Source organism: Candoia aspera, chromosome 1, assembly GCF_035149785.1.
Source record: "Candoia aspera isolate rCanAsp1 chromosome 1, rCanAsp1.hap2, whole genome shotgun sequence".
In the NCBI taxonomy this organism is placed as follows: domain Eukaryota; kingdom Metazoa; phylum Chordata; class Lepidosauria; order Squamata; family Boidae; genus Candoia; species Candoia aspera.
Genome location: NC_086153.1, coordinates 341,006,898 through 341,022,352, shown reverse-complemented (window position 1 = coordinate 341,022,352; position 15,455 = coordinate 341,006,898). Strand labels below are relative to the sequence as shown.

Below are 15,455 nucleotides of genomic sequence, written 5' to 3'. Positions count from 1 at the left end.
CCCCCGCCCGAATCCAGCCCCGCTGCTGCCCGGCAGAGGCCCCCGGCCGCCCTTCCCCGACCCCCTCCCCAGCTCACGCCCCCCCGCGCAGGACCCCCCTTTCCCCGGCCCCCCTCCTTTACGCCCGCCGCCGCTTTACGAACCGGCGCCCCTCGCCCACCTCGCAGGCGGGAGCGCGCCTGGGGGGAACGACGCGCGTCCCCGAGAGCGCAGCCCGCCGCCGCCGCCGCCGCTCCTCGCATTCCAGCAGACAATCTTCCGCCCCGTCCTGCGAGGGCGGCGCAGCGCGCTTCCCATTGGCTGAAGCGCGGCGGTGACGTCACCGGCGGGCTCTGCCGCAGCGTCCCACCTTTCCCCCCTCCTCTGCCAAACGCGTGACGTCACAGGGCCCACTTTTTATCAATGAGAGCCTGGCGGAGGCTCCGGCGGGGGTCCAGCGCTCTGCTTGCGGCGGAATCGGACCCTCAGATGCAGGAAGCGACCCGCCCGGAGTAAAATTGAGAAAGAGGGCTGGCTGAGGGCCCCACCATTGAGGGAAAGCCCTTTTCGGGGATCCTTCCTTCCAACAATGGACCATGTTGTATTAATTGGTATTTTAATCTTCTGTTATTAATACTGTAAGCCACGCAGAGTCTCCTGAAATCGAGCAGCCTAGAAATTGTCTCCGTAGGATTCTCCGATCGTGGAGTCCCATTAAGGGCAGAGTTTTTCATGATCTAAAGGCTTCCTGAAGTTGGGAGGAAAGAGAAGGGGATGACCAGCAGCCAGGGGGATGGACTCGGCTACAGAGGCGATGGGGCACCCTTGGAAGACCTGAAGGACCAGGCTGGGGACAGATCATCCTCAGGAAGCTCTCTCTATGTGGTTGCTAAGAGTCGGCGCTGACATCATGGCACATAATCAGTCGATCAATGCAAAAACTCAGCTACTTTGAGTACAGTAGTCCATAATGCTGGGCAAGGTGGAAGGAAGGAGTAGAGGATGACCAGCAACAAGGGGGATGGGCTCAGTTACAGTGACTATGAGTGCACTGTTGGAAGACCTAAGGACCAGGTTGGAGACAGGTTGACCCAGAGAAGGTCTGTCTATGTGGTCACTAAGAGTTGGCGCCAACTTCATCAAAAATACTCAACATGAAGACCTGGTTCCTGGCAAAGGCTCTGATGCTGGGAAAGGTGGAAGGAAAGAGGAGGAGGACCATCAGCAAGGTGGAGGGACTCAGTTACGGGGCGATGGGGGCACCCTTTGGAGACCTGAAGGACCAGCTTGGGGACAGGTCCTCCTGGGGAAAACCTACCTATGTGATTGCTAAGTCAACACCAACTTGGATCAAAGATTTCCTTAGACTTGCCTTTGGAGATTTCCCAGTGTTTGATAAATCCCACTTGGAAGAAAATTCTTCTGGGTCCCAGTGCAGGATAACCAGCTTTCTCTTTCCAACCAGGGACAGACAACACTGACCTCGGTTCAGCTCTGAGCCAGGAACAATTCATCAGGAGTGGTTTGCCCATTATTTCACCAGCACCAGCAGTGCTTCGGGCTATGGAGGATTCGTTCTTAACCACTGGGGTAAGGCCTTTTCGGGCAGAAATGGAATCAATTCTGCTTTCATGGCTGATGACGGATGAATTTCACTCCCTTCTCAATTCTCACCTTGTGACAACACCCTGCAACTCATTTTAAGCCACATTTTGACAACCTAAATTTTCCAAGCTGTGGGGCAAAGCATGATGGGTCTGTGTTGGGTAATGAGAGGTAGAACTGCCTTTGATCACAGTTCTATTTAATTTGTTTAGCTATCATTATGTCTCTGAAGCTACTTCATTGGAGCCTTGCTGGATTAATCAAGGCCCGTTGTTTTGCTTCTCGCAGTGGCCAACCAAATAAAAAATTGTGGAACAAGAAGGAACCTCAAAAGTTAATTTTGACCTCATTAGGGAACAGAAAACCTGGTATTAGCAATTCAAGCAGATATCATACAGCTAATTGAAAATTCTGGACTGATTTGATCACCTTTTAGCTGTGTGCACAAACCAGAAAAGATAGTGTCATAAAATTACAGAATGTATGAGTCAGAAGTACCTCTAGTCCAGGGTTCCTCAACCTTGGCAGCTCTAAGCTGTGCGGACTTCAACTCCCAGAATTCCCCAGCCAGCACTGGCTGGGGAATTCTGGGAGTTGAAGTCCGCACAGCTTAGAGCTGCCAAGGTTGAGGAACCTTGCTCTAGTCCAACCTACGATCAGTGTGGTATTCCAGGAAACCTTCTCCAATAGGTGGCCATCCAATCACTGTTTGAAACTACCCAACGAAGGGGGATGTGCCATTGTTCCAGGCACTCTTCCGCTGGACCTCCAACCCATCCAGCGGGCACAAGCTTTGAAGAGCTTGTTGGAACAAGAGGACTAGCTCCTTAACATACAAGAGATATTCTCATCTTCACCACCTGATTAACCCATCTGATCTCCGGAACACACTGTTTTGTAGACCTTGAGCATCATTCATGAAGTTCGCCATTTGGCAGAAGCAAACGCCAGCATCTCTTGGTTGTTCTGCGCTTTGGAGAACACAATACTCGGATCTATTTCTCAGGGCTGCCCACCCCTCCCCAAAATTTCCCTCCCCCACCCAGGCTGATGTCCTTAGCTTTTTTTGCCTCCCCGCCCCCGCTTCCCCCTAAGCTACTAATGTGAAATGGTTCAAAAACGAAATGGTTTTATTCCACATGTGGCCTTAATTCAAGAGAAACCACCCCCAAAATGTTCTGCGCATACATTGGTTAATGCACTGTTTTGCACTCTTTATTCCAGTTTTAACTTTGCTACTGTGGCCTGGTACATTTATCCCAACCTCAATCCGGTCTGCTACGGTTGGATGACATTAGCCTAACAAGGGTCATACAAACATACGTAGGTCCTTCTGCCAACACCCTTTGCAATGTTTGTGCCCAAAAGGTTGAACAGAGCAGACAACATACATCTAGAGCTATTTCCCTACCCTTTACTCAGGATTGGTGATTTTTTCTTTGCTCCACTGATGGCCCTGTCCTTCAGGCACTCCAGAGGCCTTAGGGTTAGGGCCTAGGGGGATACTTATACTCCAAAAACCTGCTGAAGTAGGCTGGGTTGAGGTAGACGCACCCAGCAATATTCACGCTTGAACAGGAACTTCAACCTGGGACTCTCCACTCAGTTATTTTCTCTGCACCACCACCCTGGAGTCAGATCTAGGGAGACTGGTTGGCCCCACGTTACCAGAAGGGCTTCCATGTCGGAGGGTGGGGTGAAGAGTCTCCCCAGTCCATTATCTATAATGCTGGGAAAGGGAGAAGATCAGCATCAAGGAGCAGGGGCTTGATTAGTGGCAATGGGTGCACCCTTGGAAAGCTTAAAGGTCCTAAGAATCAACACCGTGATGGCACATAATCATCAATCAGCCTAATAACGGTAGGATCAAAATCTCTCAACTATTCATTGCATTGCACTGAATTAGCCACGACTGACTGCGTTCACATACCATGGGAAGCCATAAACTGTGCTTTAACGTTACCAAGTGAGGTCAAGACCAACCAAATCACATTATGGCTTCCCATGATGCGTAACTCCATTACTTTTACTGCGTCTCTTCTTCACACAGCCCAGATTGCAACCCTTAATGGGGAATCTCTTGAGGAGGTGAACACAACAACTGGGATTAGCAGGAGAGAGATAGATACACCCAACTAAAGCTGCCCTCCCCTACGCCCCTTTTTAGTGGGCGCATCCTAAATCTGAACATTCCTCCAGCATTTAAGCCTTTTAGGACCGGCTACTTACAAAAATATTGAACTCGGACTCTGAGCTCCGAGGGAACCAAGCGGCAGTTGAAACAGGCTGCAATCCTGCGGTGTTAAAACCCCCAATAACGCACGCATACAGTGCTTAGTTTTGTACTACCTTGTCTAGCTGAAATACTCCGGTTGTGTTTCCCGACTGACTTTTCCTCCTAACGCAGCTCTAGAGACACTCAACATAAACAGGAAGCCCGATCAAACATCTTATATTTATTATTCCAGTGGTTCTAATACATTGATTTGCACAATGACACCTGTTAGCAAAGAGGCTATCCAGCTAGAAAGCCTCCCCTCCCAATTCCCAGATAATCACTCGGACCATCCTTCCGCATCTCGCCCAACCTTTTGAGAGAACAGGATTTCACACACTCCTCCCCACCCCCCGCAACCCCTCTTCCCTTCCAAAAATTGCTTACAATCCCACCAAGGAAGGAAAACTTGATCATTTTTCTCACTTGCCTCTGTATGTCAAATAAATATGGAGATGGGCCATGTTTCCGGTGCGTTAAATGGAAGCGTATTTCTCAAGTTACAATGGCCAAGACAGCCCTCTGGCGCGTATGTAAAAAGAAACCCCTTCAGGCTGCAAGTGGGCGCAGGACCCTTTTCTCGCGATCTAAGAGGACCAGAAAACAGCCACTGTCCTCAGCCACCAGCAGTGTTAGACTAGTTAAACTTCATTCCGAGTCCCACAACAGCAATTTTTAAAATTTATTCTTTTAGATCTGGTGTTATATATTTCATTTGTTTTGTTTACAATTTATCCAGGAAGTTATCTAGTGCGGGGATGCCCTCTTTCAGCCCTTTGCGTTTGCGCGTCTCGCTGACGACTTGAGAAGGCCGGGTGGCGCTGTCAAAGGGGTCCCCGGGGAGAATCTGCCAGTGGTCGAACACGCACTGTGGGAAGGCTTGGCCCCCTGTGTTGGATCTCAAGTCAGCTGTGAAACCTAAGGGCAGAAAGACATCAGGTATGGCATGAAAGCAAGCCAGAATTCAAATGTTAGGAAGGTGGGGGGTGGGGCTTCAGCCCAAGAACCCTGTTTGGTGGTTTCCAACTCACAGAATGGGACAAAACCGCTGTCTGATTATTTAAATCAGTGTTTCTCAACCTTGGCAACTTTAAGATGGACTTCAACTCCCAGAATTCCCCAGCCAGCATGATGGCTGGCTGGGGAATTCTGGGAGTTGAAGTCCACTCATCTTAAAAGTTGCCAAGTTTGAAATACACTGATTTAAATCCTCCCCCATTCACTTAATATGCTAAATGGGGAATCTACAGTCTGTGATCAATTGTTTAACCAGGGCAATCAGGAACTGCCTTGCATATTCAGAGTAGTCAGTCCAGGAGAGCTGATCTTACGCTACTGCCCCATGAAACCTTAATTTTGCACCTGCTCCGTCAACACAAATCACTTCGACATCTCATTCAAAGAAAGCAGGCGGTCGTGTTAAAGAGTTCAACTCGTTTCAACCAATTCTTGTTGGGGATGCCAAGACTGGAGCTAACTCTTCCTGGGAAACTCGAGCTAATCTGAAAATCTGAAGGAAGTCCTTGCTTCCAGTGGATTCCTCTCAGCTACTACAACCAATCTCCTTTTGTTTTTAAACCGGACGAGGAATTTCTTCCTCCAGCCATATTTGCAGAAGCAAGTCCTTGTCTGCCACAACTTAACTGGGAAAGCATCTTTTCTTTTTGCCCGTTGTTGCATCACCAAGCGCATCTCTTTCAAGAATCAGTCCAGTTATTTTAAGTACATTTGCCTCTACCTGAAGCACCCTAGCTAAAGAGCAGGAGCTGTTCCTGAACCCAGGGAAAAATGCTCATCTTACCAAAAGATTCATTCACAGGCAGGTAGGCCTTGACCACGAACATGGGGGTTCCAGCAACCTGGGACTCTTCGAAGACGTGACCCCGTTTCCTGTTCAGCACGCTGTAAATGCCACCCACTACTTGCTCAGGGCACTGGGAGAAAGCAAACAGGCACCTGGTGAGGCTGGGGAGAAACCTTTGGGCAGTTCCTAACGCAGCAGATGGCCTCCTCCCTCCACACCCACCTGGATCTCCACCAGATAGATTGGCTCCATGAGGCGGGGCTGAGCCGTCAGCACGCAGGCATAGAGGCACCGCCGGGCCGTGGGAATGATTTGGCCGCCCCCACGGTGGATGGCGTCAGCATGCAGGGTGACGTCGTGCACATCAAAGCGGACTCCCCGCAGGTTCTCCTCGCAGAGGGCCCCCTGAAGAGAGCAGAAGAGGGGTGTCGAGGCTCACAGGCAAGACAGCAAGGTTCTTACGTATTTGCAGCAAAGAAAAAAGAGTTTAGGGTTCTCAACGAGCCCATTTAGACAGAGCCTCCCTCTCACCTTTCATCTTTTCTGAACGAGCGCTTGACTCAGAGAGGAATCCCTTGTACTGGAGCTGCGTGGAGGCCAAGTTACTGGGAGGAGACCCCCACAAGGGCAGCCTCAACTAACAGTGGACACTGAGGCAGATGTTGCCTCAAACTGTCTCGGCCCTGCCTAGCAGCAGCTTGCCAGGAAACGCAAGCAGGACGGCGTTTCCCAGCCCGCTGCGTCAGGATCAATCTTTCCAACTGACTAACACAGCCCTTTTAGGGCTTAAGCTAGCTTTTATGCTCATCTCAACATGGCAGAAAACTGCCAACAATTTCACAGGCAGAGTCAAAGGGCTGCGAAAACATGAGACATGGGATCTGTCTGTCGTTCCAAAAGCCTAAACGCTCGGGGCTTTGAAGACTCGAGTTCACACACTGAACTCTGCCACGCTCTGTGAGGAAGCTGTGGGAGGCGGGGTTCATGGAGCACCGTAAACCGAAACCACCTGTCTCATCTTATGGCTCAGCCAGGAGGGCCAGGCTCACCTCCTTTGTGGCCCACTGGAAGCCAGCCACAACGCTGTCCTTGATCTCGTTGAGGTACTGTACCCCCTTGGTGATATCTGTCAGGATGTTGGGGCCGGTTCCATCCGGGCCGAAGCACCAGATCTTGCGGGCTTCAGCCACGTCCCACTCGTACTTCTCTGCCAGGTAACGGGCCCGCTGCTTCAGCTCCTGGCGGGCTGAGACCTCACCCTTGTCAATGTCTTCAGCCAGGCCGTCTGGGAAGGGGCGGGCTTTCATGTACAGGCGGTTGTGTTTGTTGGGCGACTTAGAAAGGCACAACACCCCTGACTCCTCGCTAACAGTCTCCCGGTAAGACACGACTGGGTCGGATTTCTGCCGAGAGCAATCAAGCATTAGGGAACAGACATTTTGAAAAAGGGTACCTCATTCCCAACACCCAGCAGGCAACCAACGCCAACTTATGCCAAAGACGCAAGGGGCCGTGCAATTTGCAGAACCATCTTTTCCCAGTTGTTTCTACCTGTCCCACTAGGTCCAAGAGGAGACACACGCTCTGGGTCCCTTCAACTAAAGAATGTCATCTTACGGGACCTTGGGAGGGTGCCTTCTGTCCCAGCACCTGCCCTCCATTAACACCCTGCCCCCACGATCAGATTGACGCCAACCCTGATGGCCTTTCGTAAAGTGCTACAGACCTGGATATGGGTTGGCCCACCGAGGGATTCGTTTTTTATTCTTCACTAATACTTTTTTTTATTCACAGGACGGTCAGCTGTATAAACCAATTTAATAAGCAAATAAACGAAGAGGCCTGGTGCAAAGGGCTACCTTAATGGGAATGCAGGCATGGTCCTCCTCCAGATCCTTCAGGCAGATCTCCAAGTGCAGTTCTCCAGCTCCAGCTATGATGTGCTCTCCAGATTCCTCAATGATGCACTTCGACCAGAGAAAGCAGGCAGAAAATTGAGATCCGGCAGCACCCTTCCTAAGACACTCACCCCCCCCACCCCAGGCCAGGAAGAGGGATCCATCCTGCTGGGTTGGTGTTCCTTTCTGCATCCTAAGGCTGCCTCGCTCTCCAGTTACGAAAAAATTTTTCTCATTCCCTTCAGACTTAAAAAGCATGGCCCTTGGAGATGATTTAACAAACTCCCTTGTTTCAAACGAGCGAACACTAACAAGGCTTTGCAGCCTCTGCTCCAGCTGATCGACCCGACTCACCTGCACCATGGGGTCAGACTTGGCCAGCCTCTTCAGGCCCTCAACGAGTTTGGGCAGATCCGCTGGGTTCTTGGCTTCCACGGCGACACGCACGACAGGGCTGACGCTGAACTTCATGATACGCATGTTGTGGGCATGTTCAAAGGTGGTGATGGTTCCTGTCTTGACCAGGAACTGGTCCACACCAACCAGCCCCACAATATTCCCACAAGGCACATCTTCAATGGGTTCCACGTAGCGGCCCATCATGAGAATGGTTCTGAGTGGAGAGAATTGCAGGCGAGCCCAGCGTGAGCCACGTACACACCCCAGGAGCTGGGGAAAGGAGCCTATTGGGACACTGGTATCCTGGCGCCACTTGCCACTGCTGGGGAGAGCGAGCGACCAGCAGTTTCTGGTAGCAGGCGCTGGAAGTTGGGGTTTACTAAAATGATAGTTTCCCCCTTGCTTCTAAATACTGGCCAGTTCCGTATTTACCATGTTAAATTAGTTTCCTGATGCTCTGGAGGAAGACAGACCTGTATCAGTGGAGGAGCCATTACCTTGCCGAGGTGGCTCATCCAAGATCATCCCAAATACTTTCTGAGCCATCTGAAGTTGGGACCCCTGTGTGCTCCCAGGCATTGGCAATTTCTCCTGACCCCCAAGTATGCAGATTTCACAAAGAAGCATGGCAAGTAGGAATAAAGATTTCTCCCCACCACAGGGCTGACCTCTGGATTGGCTTCAGGTAGAGGTCTTCCTTCTTGCCTGGTGTGTAGTTTGGTCCCATGATTCTGCATTTGAGGCCGGTGGACACAACCCCGGAGAACACCCGGCCAAAGGCGTAGAAGCGGCCTTTGTCAGAGGTCGGTACCATCTTGGAGATGTACATCATCAGGGGACCCTTCGGGTCACAATTCTTAATGCCTGGAGAAGGGGGGAGAGAAGACGCTCGTGCTCCTGCGGACTGCTCCTCCGGGGGGAGGGAGTGGGGGGAGAGGACTGGAGGAGGAGCACCTACCCATGGCAGCCTCATCATCAGGGGGCCCTTCATAGAGCAGTTCACAGCGGTACTTCTGAGCAGTGACGGGAGAAGGCAGGTGGATGGTGATCATCTGCAGCAAGGCTTCCCCAGCAGGGAGCCAGCGCCTCATCACAGCCTGCCAGGAGAAACGATTGGAGCAGAAGCGGTGAGTCCGCCGGAGGAAAAGCCACAAGGCCCAGCCGCCTCAGCTGCCTACATCCAGGTGGCCCACGGCCCGGTCTCCGGGGCATCCTCAAAGCGAACCAGGCAGCCTTTGGAAGCTTCCGACTAGGGGTGTGCCGACCCGCTTGCACACACAACTGGTTTGGGGCAGCTTGCAGCCGAGTCCAGGCACATATTTTTGGTCTGGATTGATGCGCAGCACTGGGAGTGGCAGAGGCCGTAGAGGAACACACTGGCAGGGCAGGGGAGGAACTACATATCCTTCTTTCTGAAAGGGAGACAGGGTGGCACGCCTCCACCTTGACCTATTCATCTCAAAATCACTCTGGGATCCCTGCACATTTTCTTCCAAAGCGCGGCCAGTCCTGAACCACGTGGCAGAAGTGGCAGATCGAGACCGGTTTGTTTCGGACTCGAAGGAAAAGCTTCCTTCTGTTCATGCCCACCTCGCTGCTGTCCAGCGACAGCAGGCGAGAATCTCCCCTCACCCGAAACCACCTTACATCCCGGCACAAGCTGCCCGTTAGCCTCACCTTCAGCAGAGGCTTGCCTTCTTTGCCCTTGTCCTCGCTGTCCAGCTTAATGTCCAGTTTCTCGATCAGTTTGGCCGTTTCCTCCTTCTTGAAGTTCATGATTGCGTCAAATACCTTTGAAAACAAGGCCGAGCCACAGAAAGGTCGGTCCTCAGGCAGGGACACTGAGCAAACCAGCTGGCAGTCCACCTTCCTCTAACTCAAGCGTTTCTCAACTTGAACAACTTCACGATGGTGGACTTCAACTCCCAGAATTCCCCAGACAGCATGGCTGGCTGGGGAACTCTGGGAGTTGACGTCCACCCCGCTTAAAAGTTGCCGAGGTTGAGGAACACTGCTCCAACTTCATCGAGGTCTCAAATCAGATGCTCCCCTCAGAGGTGCCACCAAACCCAACCCTGTCAGCCAACCCAAGTGGAGGCTCCTCTGGCAGAAATAATGGGAGTTGTAGTCCGCCATACTCAGATGGCAGCAAACTGGAGAAGGCCCAGCTAGCCGCACATATGAAAGACAAGAGATCTTGGATCGAAGGGACTGGAGCACCGTGCGACTGTTTGGAGCCAGGAGGTGCCAATCTTGGGAGTAAATAAACAAAATTTTAAAGGAGTAACTGCAAGCACCTCACGCACACCTTGGAGCCCACAGGGCTACTTCAGCCCAGGGAGATTCCCCAGGCGAGTCTGTGGATCCGGTCCACTTTGCGTCAGAGCTTTCAAAATTTCTTCAAGCGTAAGCCGTCAGGTCAAAGTGAAGAAATTTTTTCATCATCATGCACAGGCTGTTGCACCTGGAGCACCTCGGTGGATATATTGGGGGGGGGGGGGGCTGGGCAAGAAAACTAAGTGGGGGGCTCTACCTTGAAGATGGGGTCTAGAATCAGCTGGCAGAACGTCCTGGGCAGTTTCTTTCCATCTGGGCTGGTGGAAGATTTGCTGAACTTGCCGGTCGCTGGGTCAAAGTATCTGTGGGAAAGGGGAGAAGGACACACAAGCTTCAGTTTCGTGAAGGGGACAGACTCTCCCCAAAGATTACTGTTGCCACTTTTGGGTTAAACTTGTAATTTCTCAGTAACAATGAATTACGTGTCACACCAGAGCAGTGTTTCTCGACCTTGGCAACTTTGAGATGGGTGGACTTCAACTCCCCGGCTGGGGAATTCTGGGAGTTGAAGTCCACGCATCTCAAAGTTGCCACAGTCGAGAAACATTGCGCTAGAGGGATAACCCACTGTTTTTCAATGGTGCATTTTCAATACAGGCATCTTTACAGTGGGAAGATACCTTCCCTCCTCCAGTTCCTCAAAACGCCAAGAAAGCCCTGAGGTCAAATGTGCGCTCCATCCTCCTGCACGAGCGCAGCTGGAGGTGGCCGGCCAGCAAAGCCATTAGCAGTCTTCTGGCCAGATTACGCGGAGACCCCGATCCTCAGAACCCAAGTTACGCACCTGTCACCCCAGAGCTTCTTCATCATGTCCTCCACCTTTTTGGCACGTTCAGTGGAGTTCAGCTGCCCTTCACCTTTGGCTGCAAACTTGGCCACGTACATCTCAGCAAACTGCTTCAGTGTGAAAGCCCAGCCATGCAAGCCGGAACCAAACCCAACAGTGCCAAGGACTGGATCGATCTAGGAGGGCAAGCACACGCAACCGAATTTGGTCCCCCCGAGACTCTGCGGTGTGTCCCCTACAAGGCCACAGTTTCCTTGCTATCCTCAAAGAGGAACGGCATCTGCAGACTATGCACCCGTGTTCCACAGGGAGCTTTCTGAACCAGCAAAGCCTCTGGGTTTTCGTTCTCCTTTTCCAATTGCACGGAGCCATTACGCTGCCCTCTGTCCCTCTTCACTGGCAAAAGGCTCCATCCGTGAACAGACAGAACAGGCCATGCGAAACGTGAGGCAGCTTAAGTTCAGCAAAACAGGGCAGGGGTATCTTCTCCCATTTCCACCCTGACACCCCTCAGACCTCTGGGGTCAGGACTCCCCGCAGGTCTGCATAAAGACGCACAGAGCCAAACGTCCCTTTGGCCAGCACTTGCAAAGCAAGCCATAACTCGGCGGGCTCAGCACAGATCGTGTCCCTCGGAAGTGCTCTAATTTAACAGCACCCGCCTGGTAAATAAAACGCCTATGCTGCCTTCCAAGACCATCACGTTATTCACATCTCCCTAAGCCAGCAAAAGATCGCTGCCCCTTTGTCCCCCTTACCATGATATTGCCCATAGGGCCACTCTCACCCTCCCCGTACGTGGAGATGATCACGTTGACGTTCTCCACGATGCGCTGGAAAGTCTGGTACAGCTCCTCAGGCTTCAGCTGCAGCTCCAGCAGAGCCCGGTCCATCTTGTTCATCATCAGGACCGGCTTGATCCTCTCGGCGATGGCCTGGCGCAGAACGGTCTCTGTCTGGACGCACACCCCTGGAGAGGGAGAAGAGGAGGAAGCTCAGCCGGTCGTCCATCGGTGCTGCTGCCTCTTCCAACAGCTCTGGCCGTCCTTCAGAGAACAGGAGCGCCTCTACAGCCATAGCACTGCCCGCTGGACACACTGCCCGCAAAGCTCAGGATCTATGGGGGGGGGGGGAGCCAGCCTCTCACCAGAAACACAATCCACAACAACCAAGGCACCATCGGTGACACGCAGGGCAGCTGTAACTTCTGAAGAAAAATCCACGTGGCCAGGGGAATCAATCAAGTTGATCAGGAACCCACAGCCATCTTTGCTTTGTTTGATGAAGGCCAAGTCGTTCTCTGAAAGCTCGTAGAAGAGGGAAATGGCCCTGGGGGGAGACGCATGAAGGCGAAATACTCAAATCGTTCATCCCCCCCCCCCCATCGACACACTGGGCTGCTTCTTGGGACAAAGGCAACCCAGTGAGCTCCCTGCCCCCTCCCACCCACCACGGCACAAGCACCAAGGAACGACTTACGTCGACTTGATGGTGATGCACCTCTCCTGTTCGTCTTTCCTGGTGTCAGTGAAGCGAGTCTCACCGGCCCGGGCCGAGGCGATAATTCCAGCTTTGCATACCAGCGAGTCAGTCAGGGTGGATTTCCCATGGTCCACGTGGGCAATCACTGACATGTTCCGGATATTGGCCTTCTTGTCCATGATGGCCCGGATCTGGTCTACTGTGAAGTTCACCTGGAAACGGGAGGGGAAAGGTGACTGTTTTGGACAAGCAAGTCGCCAGGCCAACTGCTTCCTTCTGAAACAGTCCTATTCCCATCTGGAGAGGCAGTGGTTATTATTTACGCCAGGGTTTCTCAACCAAGGGTTCCACGAGAGGTCACAAGGGGTTCCCTTGGAAATCACAATTTATTTAAAAAATTGTTTCAAATTCAGGCAACTTCACACTAAAGAGGTAAGTTTCATTCTTTTAGGTTAAGAACACTGTTAATGCATACAGAAAGGCCTTGTCATGAGTAAGGATGGCGAGCAGGGGGCTCCCATCCAGACTGTCAAGCGCATGCGTAGCACTGAGGAATTCCTGTTAAGTACTCGCAATAAATATTAGAGACCAGTTCATTGTCTCAGTGTGTTTCCTGGTTGTTAGGACAGGCCTACCCGTGAAACGAATATGATGATTTTGTCTTCTGGCCTTTATCTGAGCCTCAATGTGCAGGGGGTCCCCAAGGCCTGAAAAGCATTTCAAGGGTTCCTCCAGGGTCAAAGGTTAAGGAAGGCTGATTTACACTGTCTGCCTAACATGGTCTTAGTCCCTGTGACTAAGACCAGCTCCACTGACTGTTCACACAGCCTAAAAGGCTACCCTATGAACAGAATTCAGAAGGCTATCAAGCATGGAGGAGCACAGTCAGCAGCAGAGCAGAAAATCCTGAGCTGGAGAGGCAAGCAGTCTGGGCTGGCCAGAGATGCTTTAAAGCAGTGGCATGGAAACATGATGACACAATCACAGAAAGCACGCAATGATTTTCAAAATAAATAAATAATAATAATCTGGAAGGCAACGTGCCAACAGCATCTCTCATTATGCTTTTAGTTTTTTTGAATTGGTAGCGTATTACACTGAATCGCAAGTTATCAGAACGAAGGATTTAATAGATTTTTACCCCGCCACGACCTAACCTAATCCGAGTCTTGGCACTTCGTAAGTAAGATAAAACACATCAAAAAGAACAGCCAAATAAATCCCCAAACACGTAGGGTAAAACAAGCTGGCATCACAACCTAAATGCCCTCCAGAAGAGCAGTCTTCAGCCTCTTCCAAAGGTGGCATGGAAGGAGTTAATGTATCTCAAGTAGGAAGCCATTCCAGAGGGCTGATGCTGTGCCCCCCCAAGAAACAGCTGGCTATCCTGATGTGACCCCAACAGCAGGACCGATCCCAGTGGGGAGATGCAGCAGCCTTGTAAGAAACTGGAGCCAAGCCATAGAGCGTCTTCTAGGCTAACCCTGGCACTTTAAATGGCACCCGAAAGCAGGAGGTTGCCAGTGCAGGGCCAGCGGTACAGGTGCCACCTGCTCCCTGTGTCTCCCTACCACCTCACCCAGTCACTTCTCACCAAATATGGCAAGGTTACAAGAGATGGGGGAAGACAACTCTGTTCCACCAATGCAGCCCCTCCCTTTGGCAGACAGAGCACCCTGGAGTTCACCCAAATTCCTCCTTGCCACCCGTTTGTTTTGCCACATCACATCCCTTCCCGCTCCCCCAGCAGACATCTTAAGTTAACCTCCCGAGGCTTATTTTAGCCCTTTAAACCAGCAACTCTTAACCACCCCAGAGATCCACGTGAACAAGGCTCGCGTCTGGACCGAAAACCACTTGAAGTGGAACAAAAACCACAGGAATGGAATCTGCCGGTCCCCAAGGACGCTGGCCACCCCAAAGCTTTTCATCCCCCCCCCACTAAAAAATGGGATCGGGGACCCCCACGCTCCCAAGGAGGAGAGTTACATCACCCCTCTTTCTGCCTCGGACTGGGGGAGGAGGGGGGAAAATTCAAGTGAGTCATCCCAGAATGAGGTCAGGCGTCTTTATTACCACCGCCCCCTGCGCAGAAATAAAAGGACAGAAGTTGGCAGAGGCAAAGCGTCTGCAGGAGGCGCCTTCAAAAAGTCAGTAACGTCAGGAAGGGGGAAAAAAGGGGGGGGGTGGCGGCAGAAAGCCGCCTTCCTGCTTCAAAATACAGGAAAATAAGAACCAGGGCCGTCTACTACTCGCTGCCCCCCCCCCAAACAGCCCCCTATACGCGAAAGGACCTTTTCGGGACCCATCCGCTCTCCAGGTGCTCCACCGGCCTCCGCAGGCGTTTTTGACCGGCGCTGGACTACAGCACCCGTCATCCCCAGCCGTGGGGAACCACAGCCCAGCCGGCGAAGCTTCCGAGCTGGGGAAGGCGGCCCATCCGGACGACTCGCCATAGGATCCACAGCCTCTGCTGGGGATGATGGGAGCTCTGGTCCACGCTGACTCGGGAGCCGCCGGGTTGGCCGCGCGCACGTTCGCACAGCCCGCCGCCTCGGGCGTCTTCCTGCGTCGGAGGGTCCGGCGGCTCCCCCCTCCGGGGCTCTTCCAGACCCGGCCCTTCCTCCTCCCGCCCCGCAGGCCTCCAACCCGGGCCTACCCCTTCGCCCCAAACCCGGCCATATCGAGTGCCCCCTTCGGCCCGCGGCCCCCGGCTTCTCCCCCAGCCGCCCCCGGCCTCAGCCGGCTCACCATGTTGGCGGATGGCGTCGGATTCTCCGCAGGGGCGCGGGGGAAGAAGGGAAAAAAAGACCGGCAACAATGGCGGCGGCTCGGGCTGCCCTGTCTCGTTGGCAGGGGCCGAGCGGGCGGAAGAGGACGCTGACGTCA

General features: G+C 52.6%; 1 protein-coding gene across 2 annotated transcripts in view; it reads right to left on the bottom strand.

The window, feature by feature from the left end:
• EEF2 (eukaryotic translation elongation factor 2) overlaps positions 1-15,455 on the bottom strand; it is a 57,639-nt gene extending 42,184 nt beyond the window's left edge. Inside the window, exons 1-15 of one of the 2 annotated variants that reach the window (XM_063290948.1) lie at positions 15,318-15,454; positions 12,564-12,778; positions 12,232-12,413; positions 11,843-12,054; positions 11,082-11,260; positions 10,494-10,599; positions 9,638-9,751; positions 8,919-9,057; positions 8,629-8,824; positions 7,916-8,174; positions 7,523-7,630; positions 6,713-7,066; positions 5,886-6,068; positions 5,661-5,793; positions 4,528-4,777 (exon numbers count right to left, since the gene is read on the bottom strand). In XM_063290948.1, coding sequence (XP_063147018.1) covers positions 4,584-4,777; positions 5,661-5,793; positions 5,886-6,068; positions 6,713-7,066; positions 7,523-7,630; positions 7,916-8,174; positions 8,629-8,824; positions 8,919-9,057; positions 9,638-9,751; positions 10,494-10,599; positions 11,082-11,260; positions 11,843-12,054; positions 12,232-12,413; positions 12,564-12,778; positions 15,318-15,320 — 2,577 coding nt within the window. In that variant the 5' untranslated portion in view covers positions 15,321-15,454 and the 3' untranslated portion in view covers positions 4,528-4,583. Of the gene's footprint in view, positions 1-4,527; positions 4,778-5,660; positions 5,794-5,885; positions 6,069-6,712; positions 7,067-7,522; positions 7,631-7,915; positions 8,175-8,628; positions 8,825-8,918; positions 9,058-9,637; positions 9,752-10,493; positions 10,600-11,081; positions 11,261-11,842; positions 12,055-12,231; positions 12,414-12,563; positions 12,779-15,317 lie in introns of those variants that run through there. The other variant, XM_063290949.1, reaches the window with a different exon arrangement.